Consider the following 14,837-nt stretch of genomic DNA (forward strand, 5'->3'; position numbering starts at 1 on the left):
TTATTTTTTAAAGAGGCCTTTTTAAAAATGAAAGCAGCAATCTGATTGGTTGCTAAGGGCAACCACATCACTTTCTCTACGCAGGTTTTGATTTTTCCCCGCCATGGAGAGGAAAAAGAGTTTACACAGCAAACTCTAGAGGCTGTACAAGGGAAATCAAGAGGATATATTTTTTTTTTTTTTAAATGAAAGGCATTTTTATGATGCAAAAATGTTTAAGAGGACCTGTATGCTTTATTAAAGGAAATCTGTCATCAGAATCACCCGCACTAAACCTGTTACACAGGCTTGTAGTGCGGGTGATCCTGATTAAAACGCTCCTTACCTGGTTAAAAATGGTTGAGCGCTTCTTAAGATATCTTTATTTTTAGTTTTCTGTTATTCCCTGGCTTGTGACTCAGTGGGAGGTGTTATCATCTGGGACTCGGCCACACGTCATTCTAGCTGGGCGGAGCTGCCGCCCGGCTCATGAATATTCATGAACTTATCCTCGTGGTCTAACTCCTTTTTCTCGGTCTGGTGGGGAGGGCCGCGCATGCGCCGCGTTCCGTACACCCGGAAGCGGCGTTCTCCCCCCGGCTTCACTCGAGCTGCGGCCCTATACAAGTAAGAAGACGGGCTGCATGAGTGAAAAGCCGGGGGTGGGAGGAAGGGAGGGACGGGGTGTTTTTATTCACAAACTGAAGGAACAAGCAGGTTATATATAGATATATTTGTGTGGATCATTCTAGAGGCAGCTCCGCCCAGCTAGAATGACGTGTGGCTGAGTCCGAGATGATAACACCTCCCACTGAGTCCCAAGCCAGGGAATAACAGAAAACTAAAAATATAGATATCTTAAGAACAGCTGAACCATTTTTAACCAGGTAAGGAGCGTTTTAATCAGGATCACCCGCACTACAAGCCTGTGTATCAGGTTTAGTGCGGGTGATTCTGATGACAGATTTCCTTTAAGTGCTTGTTTTTCCCTATGAAATAATTCTGAAACCTCTTCCCTATGTGTTCTGCCGTTCCTGTTATTCTTAGTAGATATATATATGACTAAATTGCCAAGTGGATGTTTCCAGTTGGGGTGGGGGGCTGTAAAAACTCTCAGCCTATCCAATCAAAGTTGATAGTGTAGGCACACATCTCAAAGACTAAAACCCAGTCAGAGTACTGCTGGTGCAATCAGATTCTTTAGTAATGAACTATCAGAGCCTCTATCCATCTACTGAAAGGAATGTGTTAGGAGTACTGAAATGACAGTGACACTTTCTTTCCTAGTTCATACTTGTCCTAAGCAATGAATTTTTTGTTCTCTCTCTATCCAGCTATCTATTGGATTATAGTACCTCTCTTCAGCATTGGACCCAATGCATACCACACCAATGTGTTGTCTACTGTCAGAACTGTGTGTGGCAGCACCTTGTCAAAGCCAGTGTGTCCTCAGAAAAGAAAATTTGATGTTGGCCGCTAGCTACACATGCTATACATTTTATTTTCTGAAGATTGTTCCCAGATCTATAACTTCAAGATAATGTACAAAACAAAATAACTTCATGTAAGAGACATCTTTATTTGATAATAGATTTTAATATACTTTATTTATTGTAAAATATTTGGACAGACAATATATATCACATTTTCGATACTATGCCATTTAAGTATTTATTAAATTTCACTTTAAATCTTATTTCAGACCAATATAAAAAAAGAAAACATTCTTCATTTTGTAACCAAGGCAGAAAGTGGCCTGGTCCAATAGGACATTTCCTCTCTGCAATAGAAGTACAAAGACAACACTCGAAAACGTAGCTGAAGACAAAATGTGAATTGTGTTTTTTGGCACGGCAATATCTGAGAACATTCACAATGCTTTGGATGACTGCTATAAAAAAGGCACTCATCAATGTTATCCCGTATGTCTGCAATAGACTGACTACATTAACCAGGAGTAACACGCCTAACAGGCACAAGATACAGGATTTATTTTCTTTATTGTAATGGATTACTAAAATGAAATCTGATGTCTGCTGGAAACAAGTTGCATTGAGATACCATTATATTGTCAATGTACAGTGCCACACTGCATCCATAAGTTAAATGTATGATGCCTACCATGTTTCCCCGAAAATACACCCTACCCCGAAAATAAGCCCTAGCTGGATTATCGGGGTGGGCTGCAATATAAGCCCTACCCCGAAAATAAGACCTAGGCCAGTGGTCTTCAATCTGCGGAACTCTAGATGTTGCAAAACTACAACTCCCAGCATGCCTGGATAGTCGACGGCTGTCCGGGCATGCTGGGAGTTGTAGTTTTGCAACATCTCGAGGTCCGCAGGTTGAAGACCACTGATCTAAGCAATGCCCGGGCTGCAAATATTAAAAAACAAACTTTAACTTACCTTCGTCCTCCGTTCCCCCGTTGCTAAGGAACCGGCCTCACTGTTCTCCGCTGCTCTTGCTGCTTCCTGGTGTTGTGATGTCTCAGAGCCTTCAGCCTATCACCGGCCGCAGCGATGTCCCGCCTCAGCCAATGATAGGCTGAGCGCATTCTCATGTAAGGAGTCGGCCGGCTTCTTACATGACAGTGGGCTCAGCATATCATCGGCCGAATCGGGACATCGCTGCGGCCGGTGATAGGCTGAAGGCTCTGTGAAGTTCCCATCCCCAGGACCGCAGCAAGAACAGCGGAGAGACCATGAGGCCGGTTCCTAAGCAACGCAGGAACGGAGGACGAAGGTAAGTTAAAGTTTGTTTTTTAATATTTGCAGCCCGGGTACAGGAATACTTAACTGCTCTTTTGGCGCAAAGGTATTGGCCAGTGTTTAGAAGTATCGAGGTGTGTGCTACATAAAAAACATTCAGGTGTATATGTGGGCCCTTCATGCTCAAGCTACTTTACAAGTACAGCGCAGAGGCTGATAATTATTTGGCAGGGGGGGAAGAGAAGCAGCGCTCGCGGGTGACATACGGTACGATTAGCCCCCCGATGTGGGGTGCAGCGCTGGGCTGATACAGCGGCGGGGGGGGGGTGTTGGGGGGCAGAGCTGCACCCATCACATGTAAATAAATAAGCCCTAGGGTGTTTTTGGTGACTTATTTTCGGAAAAACATGGTAGAAACAGGTATACTACTGTAACTATAGCTAGGGAACATAAGGTCCAAACAATATCCAATGAAGCAGGGAATTCTACCTAAATGTTAAGATCTAAAGATTAATAAATAAGTCTGAAAACTAGTGTCATGTATGCAGTTTACTCTGACATGCAGAGAATACTGATATATTTATAACGCCGTGTTTACATGTACAGTACATATCCACTCATCTTTACTTTTAGGAGCAACACCTGACTGGCATATCTAAAAGCTTTGGGTCTTAAAAAACTAAAACAACCCTACAAAACAATTAACTTTCCCACACTAATAGCAGTCCCATTTGGTACCATTCACATCTGCTTCTCCAAAGTGTAAAAAACAAAAAAAAAAACTAAAATAAACCTTAAAACATTAAGGGTACCTCTCATTGTAAAAATTTGCACGAGTCCTTTAATACACACTCAGCTAAAACAAGTGTTGTATAAAATTGCCGTGACTCCCAAAGATTTGCATTGCAGTGCAAGTCTATGGGACTTCCACCAATTCTGTTTTGTGAATTATTTAACTGAGTGAAGTAGAAATAAAAGGACCCAATAATTTCAGCCAAGAAACTTTTTAAAACGAGAAGTACCTTTTAAGCAAAGTGAAGGATTTGAGGAGTGTATTCTAAATATGTTTGACTGTTAAATGTTTAAGGTAGAAAGTTATCCACATAGTTGCCATGATTAAGAATACACACATCCCACCCCTGTGTAAAAAGGGGCAGTGAATAAGTATGATTGTAGATGTCATGGCGTACAGGTAATAAATGGCTTCATTCGGCTATGACTGGCGACAGCTAAAATTCATTGCAAGTATTTTATAACAATGTTTTTTGTAAGGCCAGTACACAGGATTTAATCAGTCCTTACAATCCTATGAATAAGAAGCAAGATATCCTTGGATTAATAGTGACATTGATATATAAAAGTGTACATGGCATTTTATTAAACTGGAGATGTAGAAAGTGTTTTAAAACTTAATCTATTATAATGCCAGATTACATCTATGAACAGTATTACTGACTCATTCACCATTAATACATAAAACTTCAGTTTGTACTAAGCAAATGTTACAAATGGGTAAAATTTACATGATCTTTTGGCATCTTGAATAAAGTAATTCTGTGCATCTATTTAAGTTTACAAAATGACGGACAAAAGGGGAAATTCAATGGATATTAAAATTATCTTATCACCAATTAGTATGAAGAAAAGAAAAGAAAATAGCCCCCAGCCAAGTGACCACCACAGGAGTAGTGAAGGTATAGTAAAATATCAATTCAGTGCACCATTTCCAACCCAGCCTTTGTATTATTTTGGCCTCTTAGAACATTGTGTCAGCATTTCTCACCAGGACCAATGTGGAACTGTCTCTGTCCTAAAGGGTCCCAAAATGCAAATATGGCACAAACAATGTCATCGCTTAGCAACAGCCCTGAAGAATTTTTGCTGGTTTTTATTCTGCCCTAAATTCCTGTAGAAACATAAGAAATCGTATATATATAATTTTTGCATTATTAGCTGTGCACACATACATAAGAAGGGCGGTATAAGTATCACTGGAGAGCCTCAACATACAGGTCAGCAATACTGCACATGGAATACATGGCCAAGAGCAGCAGACATGTAGGTAAAAAAACTCATGTATATAGCACATGCTTTAGCAGGAAAATGAAGCAGTAATGCTCCTGGATATTTGGGAATGTTGTACCAAGTTCTGAAGTAATGACTACAAAACGTATATTAAGATATCATGACCACAAAACTCCATCAGCACTAAGAGGTGTCATTACAGGTTTATTTTAGGGGTGGTCTCAGCATCCACATTTGCCTTTGTCTTTGTCCTCATTTAACTGCTCAGTAGAGCTATGGCCATTGGACCGGACCACCCCTTGAGGTATCCAAGACTTGTCCACACACCGTTCCATCCGCTTCATGATCAGATCCAGTAATGTCTCCACTGCTTTATTCACGTTTGTTCCCTCTGCAGCACTTGTCTCAAAATAGGGTATTCTGCAAAGAAAATAACAGTATTAAAGTACACAGAACTAGTGAAGTATTTTTCCCTCAAATATGTTTTACCAGTGAAAATATGGAAAACATAAGGCAACCAAATAGCTGGCCAGTATATATGGGCAATGCCTAAAGGGGTATTTTTCTTTTTAAAAGCCATTTCCTATCCACAGGAGAGAGAATAATTAGCTTGACAATCATTGGAAGGCACATAGAAAATAAATAGTGTGCTGGTGGGGCATGTGCACCGTGTCCCCATTCATTCAAAGGACATCTAGAAAGTGGATAGGATATAACTTTAGATGAGGAGAATCCCCCTTTCAGCCATGTTGCTCAATTCATGATAGAACCTTGTTTATCTGTATCATTGAGATGTGTTTTACTTCTATTTTTATATCTTTTAACTTGATGGCTTTGTGAAGTAGAGTGATTTGTTATTTTACAGATCAAATGCTGTAAACAAGGTCCGGGGGAGAACAAAAACATCGGCTGCTTGTCATTTTCCTGCCATCCACTAACACTGAGCAACTAATAAAGATATAGGCCCAGATTTATCAAACAATGTCTATGGTAGAGCTATTTTCCCACATTTATTTGGGCGCTGGGTTTGACTAGCGTGCATCTTATTTATCAAGAAGGTGCATTTTGCTCAGCTCTGCTGTGGTGGGAAACGCTCTACCACATACACGTTTTCTAGATGCTTGTGCGGGAGGGAAGTAGACACTTTCCCGGGTCCTGAATTTGGCAGGTTAGGTGTTTCTAGAGCTGCCTTGACATTTTTTACTTGTATTTTAGAAGCTAAAATCGGATTTGATTGCAGTGTCTAAAGGGTTAAAGCCGGGCATCATCTTCATTGGTGATGTCTGGCATTAGAGATGGGTCCTGATGGCAGATAGCCACCAGGACCTCCCACCTATGACCCGTGCTCAGCTCCTGAGAGGTTAAAAGGTTGAATTGTGGAAGGTAGAAGGGATTCTCACGCCTACTGGTAGGTGGTGTAGCTTTGCGCCTAACAAAAAAAAGTACCTTTGTGCACAAAATAGCGACTTTTGATAAAAGTCGCAAATGATAAGTACATGACCACTGCATGGGCAAAAAGAAAAAGTTCTATGGGCAGGCAAAAAAGAGTGAAACTGTCTATATCAAAAGATGCATTAAAAGTCGCTAAATATGCTGCTTGCACCTTAACTGCGCCAAAACATAGACAAAAAAATGCTCTAAAAGCAATGATAAATCTCCCCAATAATGTTTTTTGATAGCAACTTGCCATGGTTTTGCTTAACATCAGAGAAACAGAGTTTTGTTAGTGGGATCCCTTGAGAATTCTCTAACACCTGTGAACAGCTTATGAGCCTTTTTATGGAGACTTCCTTATATGACGATAATTAATTGATCATTTCCAGTGTTTGTCTACATGATAAATATTATACTTCAATTACCAGGATCCATACAGTGTAGAGGACAGGCGTTTCCCTAGAACTTTAATTTGGTCAGTTCAAATATTTGCTGCACAGAAAAGAGATTAACAAGGAGATGCTTTCCAACAACGACCTACATAACATTTCTCATGTATTAAAATATCAATATTAACACTGTGCGTAAGAAAATTATGGCAGGTACGTTTTAATATTTCAATTTTTATTTTATTTTTTTTACACAAGGAGGGTCCAATAAATGTAATAATTAAAAATTACTTCAAGCCTATTTCAGAAGCCAAACATTTTAAGTGGCTTTTTTGGCTGTGATTTAAAGAGGTACTCCAGAGGACATATAGCAAAACTTGAGTTTTAAAGAGGGTGTGAGCAGGCTACTACTGCCTGCCGATATAGGGATAAAGTGTCCTGTGCGTGCATAAAGCAGCCAGGGAGATAAAACATGGAGGTGCTCTGTTTGGTAATTCAGGGAATGCAGAACCAAAGCCACTTCTAGCAATAAACAAGTAGATATAGTTTTAGAAAGTGTCACTCATCAGGTAGGAGAGATTAAAATCTTCACTGCTTTATTGCGGTCATTAAAATATCATGCAGCTTCAGCAGTAGAAAGTGCAGGAGAGGGAGAGAAGATATGATTAAGGATAGCAGTAAGCCTTACAAAGTACATGACGGCGCTAAGTAGCTACAGCGATTCTTTACCGGTTGCCGTCTAAGGATGAACCAGCTCATCCTGAGACAGCAACAGTTGTATATCACGGGCTCCCAACTCAAGCCTGCATTATACAGGCCAGCCCCCAGCTGATTCCTGTAGCTGGGGGCAGGCATTAATAGCCAACATGCGGCAATTGCCGTGGCCGGCTATTAACCATTTAGATCGCCGCTGTCAAAGTTGACAGCGGTGTCTAAAGGGACATTTAACCCCTTAAGGACCATGGACGTACATGTACGTCTAAGCATCCTGGTAGTAAAGGACCAAGGACGTACGCGTGCGTCCGTGGGAATTTCGCTCCCTGCCGCGCGCCGGGCGGGGACCGGCGTGACTGCCGATATCGATCAGCAGTCACCCCGCACAAATGCCCAGGGGGGTCATCAGACCCCCCCCCCCCCCCCCATGTCGGCGATCGGCGCAAATCGCAAGTGAAATCACACTTGCTATTTGCGCAATTACGGGTCATTACGGGTCTATGGTGACCAAGACACCCACGATCCCCTTGAAGGGATAGGAGTGAGATGGCAGGGGTACCACCCCTCCTATCCCTGTTATTGGTGGTCTAGATGCGACCACCAATAGCAGATCGGGGGCGGGGGTTAACTTTAGTTTTCCCCGTCCTGCCCACCCACAATAGGCGGGGCAGAACTGGGAAACGGAAGAGGACCGGCGCCGGAGTCCACTTACCCTGCGGGCGACGATCGGCGTAGGAGATCGTCAGGCGGCGATGTTGTTCAGCAGGCTCCCTGGATCCGACGGAAGCCGGTATGTTGCCTAGCAACATCTGGAGGGCTACAGTCCGAGACCACTATACAGTGGTCTCTATACTGTAGCACTCCAGATGTTGCAAAACTACAGCTCCCAGCATGCCCAGACAGCTGTTTGGGCATGCTGGGATTTGTAGTTTTGCAACAGCTGGAGGGCTACAGTTTGAGACCACTATATGGTAGTCTCTGAACTATAGCCCTCCAGATCTTGCCAAACTACAACTCCTAGCATGCCCACACAACTGTTTGCTGTCAGGGCATGCTGGGATTTGTAGTTTTGCAACATCTGAAGGGCCACTGCAGTGGTCTCTATACTGTAGCTCTCCAGATGTTGCAAAGCTGCAAATCCCAGCATGCTGGGAGTTGTAGTTGCAATCCCTCCAGCTGTTGCATAACTACATCTCCCAGCATGCCCTTCGGCGATCAGTACATGCTGGGAGTTGTAGTTTTGCAACAGATGGAGGCACACTGGTTGGAAAATATTGAGTTAGATAACAGAACCTAACTGAAGGTTTTCCAACCAGTGTGCCTCCAGCTGTTGCAAAAGTACAACTCCCAGCATGCACGGTCTGTCAGTACATGCTGGGACTTGTAGTTTTGAAACAGCTGGAGGTTTGACCCCCCCCCCCCCCCCCCCCATGTGAACATACAGGGTACATTCACACAGGCAGGTTTACAGTAAGTTTTCTGCTTCAAGTATGAGCTGCGGCAAATTTTTCGCTACAGCGCAAACTCCTAGCAGGGAACTCACTGTAAACCTCCGCCAGTGCGAATGTACCCTAAAAACACTACACTACACGAACTAAAGGGTAAAACACTACATGTACACCCCCTTACACTGTCCCCCCCCAATAAAAATTTAAAACGCCTTGTACGGCAGTGTTTCCAAAACTGAGCCTCCAGCTGTTGCAAAACAACAACTCCCAGCATTTCTGGACAGCCGTTGACTGTCCAGGCATGCTGGGAGTTTAGCAACAGCTGGAGGCACCCTGTTAGTACAATGGACCCCCCAACTTCTGACCCCATTTTGGAAACTACACCCCTCACGTAATGTAATAAGGGGTACAGTGAACATTTACGCCCCATAGGTGTCTGACAGATTTCCGTGTTCTGGAACCACGAGGGGCTTTGTAAACGCACATGGCCCCTGACTTCCATTCCAAACAAATTCACTCTTCAAAAGCTCAATGGCGCTCCTCCTCTTCGTAGCATTGTAGTTCGACCACAGAGCACTTGACGTCCACACATGGGGTATTTCCACACTCAGAAGAAATGGGGTTACAAGTTTTGGGGGTAATTTTCTCCTATTACCCCCTGAAAAAATTGTAAATTTGGGGAAAAACAGCATTTTTGTGAAAAAAAATAAATTTCATTTACACATCCAACTTTCACAAAAAGTTGTGAAATACCTGTGAGGTGTTAAGGCTCACTGTACCCCTTGTTACGTTCCTTGAGGGGTGTAGTTTCCAAAATAGTATCCCATGTGGGTATTTTTGCTGTTTTGGCACCATAGGGGCTTCCTAAATGCAACATGCCCCCCCAAAACCATTTCAGCAAAATTTGCTTTCCAAAAGCCAAATGTGACTCCTCCTCTTCTGAGCATTGTAGTTCGCCCGCAGAGCATTTTACATCCTAACATGGGGTATTTACATACTCAAAAGAGATGGGGGTTACAAATTTTGGGGGGGCATTTTCTCCCATTACCCTTTATAAAATGGTAAATTTGGGGGAAAAAACTGCACTTTAGTGAAAAAATGTTTCTTTTCATTTACACATCTGACTTTAACCCCTTAACGACGCAGGACGTATATTTACGTCCTGCGACGGCTCCCGCGATATGAAGCGGGATCGCGCCGCGATCCCGCATCATATCGCGTCGGTCCCGGCACTCATCAACGGCCGGGACCCGCGGCTAACACCACACATCGCCGATCGCGGCGATGTGCGGTATTAACCCTTTAGAAGCGGCGGTCAAAGCTGACCGCCGCTTCTAAAGTGAAAGTGACCCAGCTCAGTCAGGCTGTGACCCAGCTCAGTCGGGCTGTTCGGGACCGCCACGGTGAAATCGCGGCGTCCCGAACAGCTGACAGGACACCGGGAGGGCCCTTACCTGCCTCCTCGGTGTCCGATCGACGAATGACTGCTCCGTGCCCGAGAACCAGGCAGGAGCAGTCAAGCGCCGATAACACTGATCACAGGCGTGTTAATACACGCCTGTGATCAGGATGAGAGATCAGTGTGTGCAGTGTTATAGGTCCCTATGGGACCTATAACACTGCAAAAAAAAAAAAAAATGTGTAAAGTAAAGTGTTAATAAAGGTCATTTAACCCCTTCCCTAATAAAAGTTTGAATCACCCCCCTTTTCCCATAAAAAAAAAAAACAGTGTAAAAAAATAAATAAAATAAACATGTGGTATCGCCGCGTGCGTAAATGTCCGAACTATAAAAATATATCATTAATTAAACCGCACGGTCAATGGCGTACGCGCAAAAAAAATCCAAATTCCAAAAATGCGTATTTTGGTCACTTTTTATACCATTAAAAAATGAATAAAAAGTGATCAAAAAGTCTGATCAAAACAAAAATCATACCGATAAAAACTTCAGATCACGGCGCAAAAAATGAGTCCTCATACCACCCTGTACGTGGAAAAATAGTTATAGTTATAGGGGTCAGAAGATGACATTTTTAAAACGTATAAATTTTCCTGCATGTAGTTATGATTTTTTCCAGAAGTGCGACAAAAACCTATATAAGTAGGGTATCATTTTAACCGTATGGACCTACAGAATAATGATAAGGTATCATTTTTACCGAAATATGCACTGCGTAGAAACGGAAGCCCCCAAAAGTTACAAAATTGCGTTTTTTTTTTCGATTTTGTCGCACAATGATTTTTTTTTCCGTTTCGCTGTGCATTTTTGGGTAAAATGACTAATGTCACTGCAAAGTAGAATTGGTGACGGAAAAAATAAGCCATAATATGTATTTTTAGGTGGAAAATTGAAAGGGTTATGATTTTTAAAAGGTAAGGAGGAAAAAACGAAAGTGCAAAAACGGAAAAACCCTGAGTCCTTAAGGGGTTAAAGGGGTATTCCAGGCCAAAACATATTATATAATATATATATATATATATATATATATCTCAACTGGCTCCGGAAAGTTAAACAGATTTGTAAATTACTTCTATTAAAAAAATCTTAATCCTTCCAATAGTTATTAGCTTCTGAAGTTGAGTTGTTGTTTTCTGTCTAACTGCTCTCTGATGACTCCCGTCCCGGCAGCTGTGCAGTTCCTATGGGGATATTCTCCCATCATGCACAGCTCCCAGGATGTGACATCATCATTGAGCAGTTAGACAGAAAACTTCAGAAGCTAATAACTATTGGAAGGATTAAGATTTTTTAATAGAAGTAATTTACAAATCTCTTTACCTTTCCAGAGCCAGTTGATATAAATAAATATATTATATATATATATATATATATATATATATATATATATATATATATATTTTTTTTTTATTTATTTGTTTATTTTTTTTGCCTGGAATACCCCTTTAACGAAAAGTCGTCAAACACCTGTGGGGTATTAAGGCTCACTGGACTCCTTATTACGTCCCTTGAGGGGCGTAGTTTCCAAAATGGTATGCCATGTGGGGGGTTTTATGCTGTTCTGGCACCATAGGGACTTCCTAAATGGGACATGCCCCCCAAAAACCATTTCAGAAAAACTCACTCTCCAAAATCCCACTGTCGCTCCTTCCCTTCTGAGCCCTCTACTGTGCCCGCCAAACACTTGACATACACATATGAGGTATTTCCTTACTCGAGAAAAATTGGGTTACAAATTTTGAGAGGATTTTTCTCCTTTTACCCCTTGTAAAAATTCAAAAACTGGGTCTACAAGAACATGCGAGTGTAAAAAAAATGAAGATTTTGAATTTTCTCCTTCACTTTGCTGCTATTCCTGTGAAACACCTAAAGGGTTAACACACTTACTGAATGTTATTTTGAATACTTTGAGGGGTGCATTTTTTATAATGGGGTCATTTGTAGGGTATTTCTAATAAGAAAGCCCTTCAAATCCACTTCAAACCTGAACTGGTCCATGAAAAATTCTGATTTTGAAAATGTTGTGAAAAATTAGAAAATTGCTGCTGAACTTTGAAGCCCTCTGATGTCTTCCAAAAGTAAAAACATGTCAATTTTATGATTCAAACATAAAAGTAGACATATTGTATTTGTGAATCAATATATAATTTATTTGGAATGTCTATTTTCCTCACAAGCAGAGAGCTTCAAAGTTAGAAAAATTCAAAATTTTCAATTTTTTCATCAAATTTTGGAATTTTTCACCAAGAAATGATGCAAGTATAGACACAATTTTACCACTAACAAAGTAGAATATGTCACAAAAAACATTCTTGGAATCAGAATGAAAGGTAAAAGCATCCCAGAGTTATTAATGCTTAAAGTGAAAGTGGTCAGATGTGCAAAAAACGCTCTGGTCCTACAGTGAAAAATGGCCTGGTCCTTAAGGGGTTAAACCATCCACCAGGGATGGTTTAATTGTCCCTTTAGACGCCGCTGTCAACTTTGACAGCGGCGATCTAAATGGTTAAAAATGGGGGGCGATCCACTGCTGAGGTAGGCGGAGGGCTTACCTCACGTGCTGTGCCGGCTGCTGCGCTGTGAATGATAAACCCTGACAGGACCAGGCTTTATCAATCGAGCACAGAGCACACAGATCAGTGTGGTTCTATGAAACTAATGATTCCCCCTAAAAGTGTAAAAGAAAGTTTAAAAAGTTTAAAAACACACATTAACCCCTTCCTTATTAACAGTTTAAATCACCCCCCCTTTTCCCAAATTCCATATAAAAAATATGTAACCATAATAAAAATAAACATATGTGGTATCGCCGTGTGCATAAATGTCCTAACTATAAAAATATATCATTAATTAAACCGTACGGTCAATGGCGTACGCGCAACAAAATTCCAAAGTCCAAAATAGCGTATTTTTGGTCACTTTTTAGATCATGAAAAAATGAATAAAAAGCGATCAAAAAGTCTGATTAATACAAAAAAAAAAAGCTTCAGATCACGGTGCAAAAAGTGAGCCCTCATACTGCCCCGTACGTGCAAAAATAAAGTTATAGGAGTCAAGATGACAATTTTAAACGTATTAATTTTCGTGTACGTAGTTTGATTGTGTCTTACTTCTGGAAAAAAAATCAACCTATATAAGTATCATTTTAATCGAATGGACCTACAGAATAAAGAGAAGGTGTTAGAATGTACTGCGTAGAAACGGAAGCACCCAAAAGTTACAAAATTGTGTTTTTTCTTAAATTTTGTCGCACAATGATTTTTAGGTAAAATTACTGATGTAATTACAAAGTAGAATTGGTAGCGCAACAAATAAGTCATCATATGGACTTTTAGGTACAAAATTGAAAGTTATGATTTTTCAAATGTTCAAGGAGGAAAAAACGAAAGTGCAAAAACAGAAAAACGCTCGGTCCTCATATCTTCTCTTCTGCACTTTCCACTGCAGAAGCCGCATGATGTTTTAATGACCACAATAAAGCACTGATGATTTTAAACCCTGCTGAGTGCTGCTTTTTAAAACCATATCTACATTAAAACATTATACACACACACATATACATATATACACACACACACACACACACACACATACATACACAGTCATGGCCGTAAATGTTGGCACCCCTGAAATTTTTCGAGAAAATGAAGTATTCCTCACAGAAAAGGATTGCAGTAACACATGTTTTGCTATACACATGTTTATTCCCTTTGTGTGTATTGGAACTAAACCAAAAAAAAGGGAGAAAAAAAAAAGCAAATTGGACATCATGTCACACCAAACTCCAAAAATGGGCTGGACAAAATTATTGTGGAAAAATAAGATTGTTTCAAGCATGTGATGCTCCTTTAACCCCCTTTTGGTCTTAAATGGGCAGGGTCACCAACTTTTTTTTTTTTTTTTTTTTTATATGTTGTAGTACTTATGTACTACAACATCTCTCTTATATAGATTCATAATGTACTACAACATCTCTCTTATATAGATTCATAATTTTTTTTAATTAAAATAGTGTATTTTACACTTGAAATCCGGCCACTAGGGGTCTCCCTCCCGGCCGGGCAATCGGTCCTAATTCAGTCATCCTGCGCTCGCTCTCTGCCTGTCAGACAGGTGGGAGCGAGCACTGTGAACGTCGGGTCTGCGCTCATTGGCTGCCTTCAGCCTGGAGGCAGCACGGCACTGAATCTCAGTGCTGCGCTGACACTCCAGGACTGTACACATCCTGTACGTGTAAGTGAGGTCTTATTTCACTTACCCGTACTTTGTTTCGGTCCCGGGTCTCGGCAGTGAGCATGGCAGGTGGGCGATGCTCCTATACTCCTCCTTCCTGGATAACACTACACTGCTAAACAGGGAGGAGACGACCCCAGAGCAGCCTGCCATGCTTTTGGCCGCTCATCTATGTGCACTCCCAACAGGAGCTCAGCATAAATAAGGTGAGGGCGGAAGTCAGTGCCCAGCAGAAGTCAGTGACGTTGCACCTGCTGGGGAAGTTTGCTTCCAGCAGAGGTAAATATAAGAGCAGAAGATGACATTTGTAAGGTAGAAATGTTAGGGAGGGGGTTAGGGATAGATTAGCAATAGGTAGGGACAGAAAAAAAAATACAGATGGTGGGAGCTACTCCTCAAGGACTAGAGCATTTTTTGCACTGTCACTTTAACCCCTTAAGGACG

General features: G+C 41.4%; 1 protein-coding gene and 1 long non-coding RNA gene across 11 annotated transcripts in view; one reads left to right on the forward strand and one right to left on the reverse strand.

The window, feature by feature from the left end:
• The window catches only part of LOC130368553 (uncharacterized), an 80,346-nt gene that overhangs the window by 45,420 nt on the left and 20,089 nt on the right, over positions 1-14,837 (forward strand). For 2 of the 4 annotated variants that reach the window (XR_008892500.1, XR_008892501.1), the window contains 2 exons: positions 1,314-1,543; positions 1,682-2,273. This is a non-coding gene — a long non-coding RNA (uncharacterized LOC130368553). Of the gene's footprint in view, positions 1-1,313; positions 1,544-1,681; positions 2,274-4,325; positions 4,385-14,837 lie in introns of those variants that run through there. The other 2 variants (XR_008892502.1, XR_008892503.1) reach the window with 2 other exon arrangements.
• RAB27A (RAB27A, member RAS oncogene family) overlaps positions 2,758-14,837 on the reverse strand; it is a 122,393-nt gene continuing 110,313 nt past the window's right edge. For all 7 annotated transcript variants that reach the window (XM_056572352.1, XM_056572353.1, XM_056572355.1 and 4 more), the window contains one exon: positions 2,758-5,135. In XM_056572352.1, the coding sequence (XP_056428327.1) occupies positions 4,937-5,135 (199 nt within the window). In that variant the 3' untranslated portion in view covers positions 2,758-4,936. The remainder of the gene's footprint in view (positions 5,136-14,837) is intronic.

This window comes from Hyla sarda, chromosome 4 (assembly GCF_029499605.1).
Source record: "Hyla sarda isolate aHylSar1 chromosome 4, aHylSar1.hap1, whole genome shotgun sequence".
NCBI lineage: Eukaryota > Metazoa > Chordata > Amphibia > Anura > Hylidae > Hyla > Hyla sarda.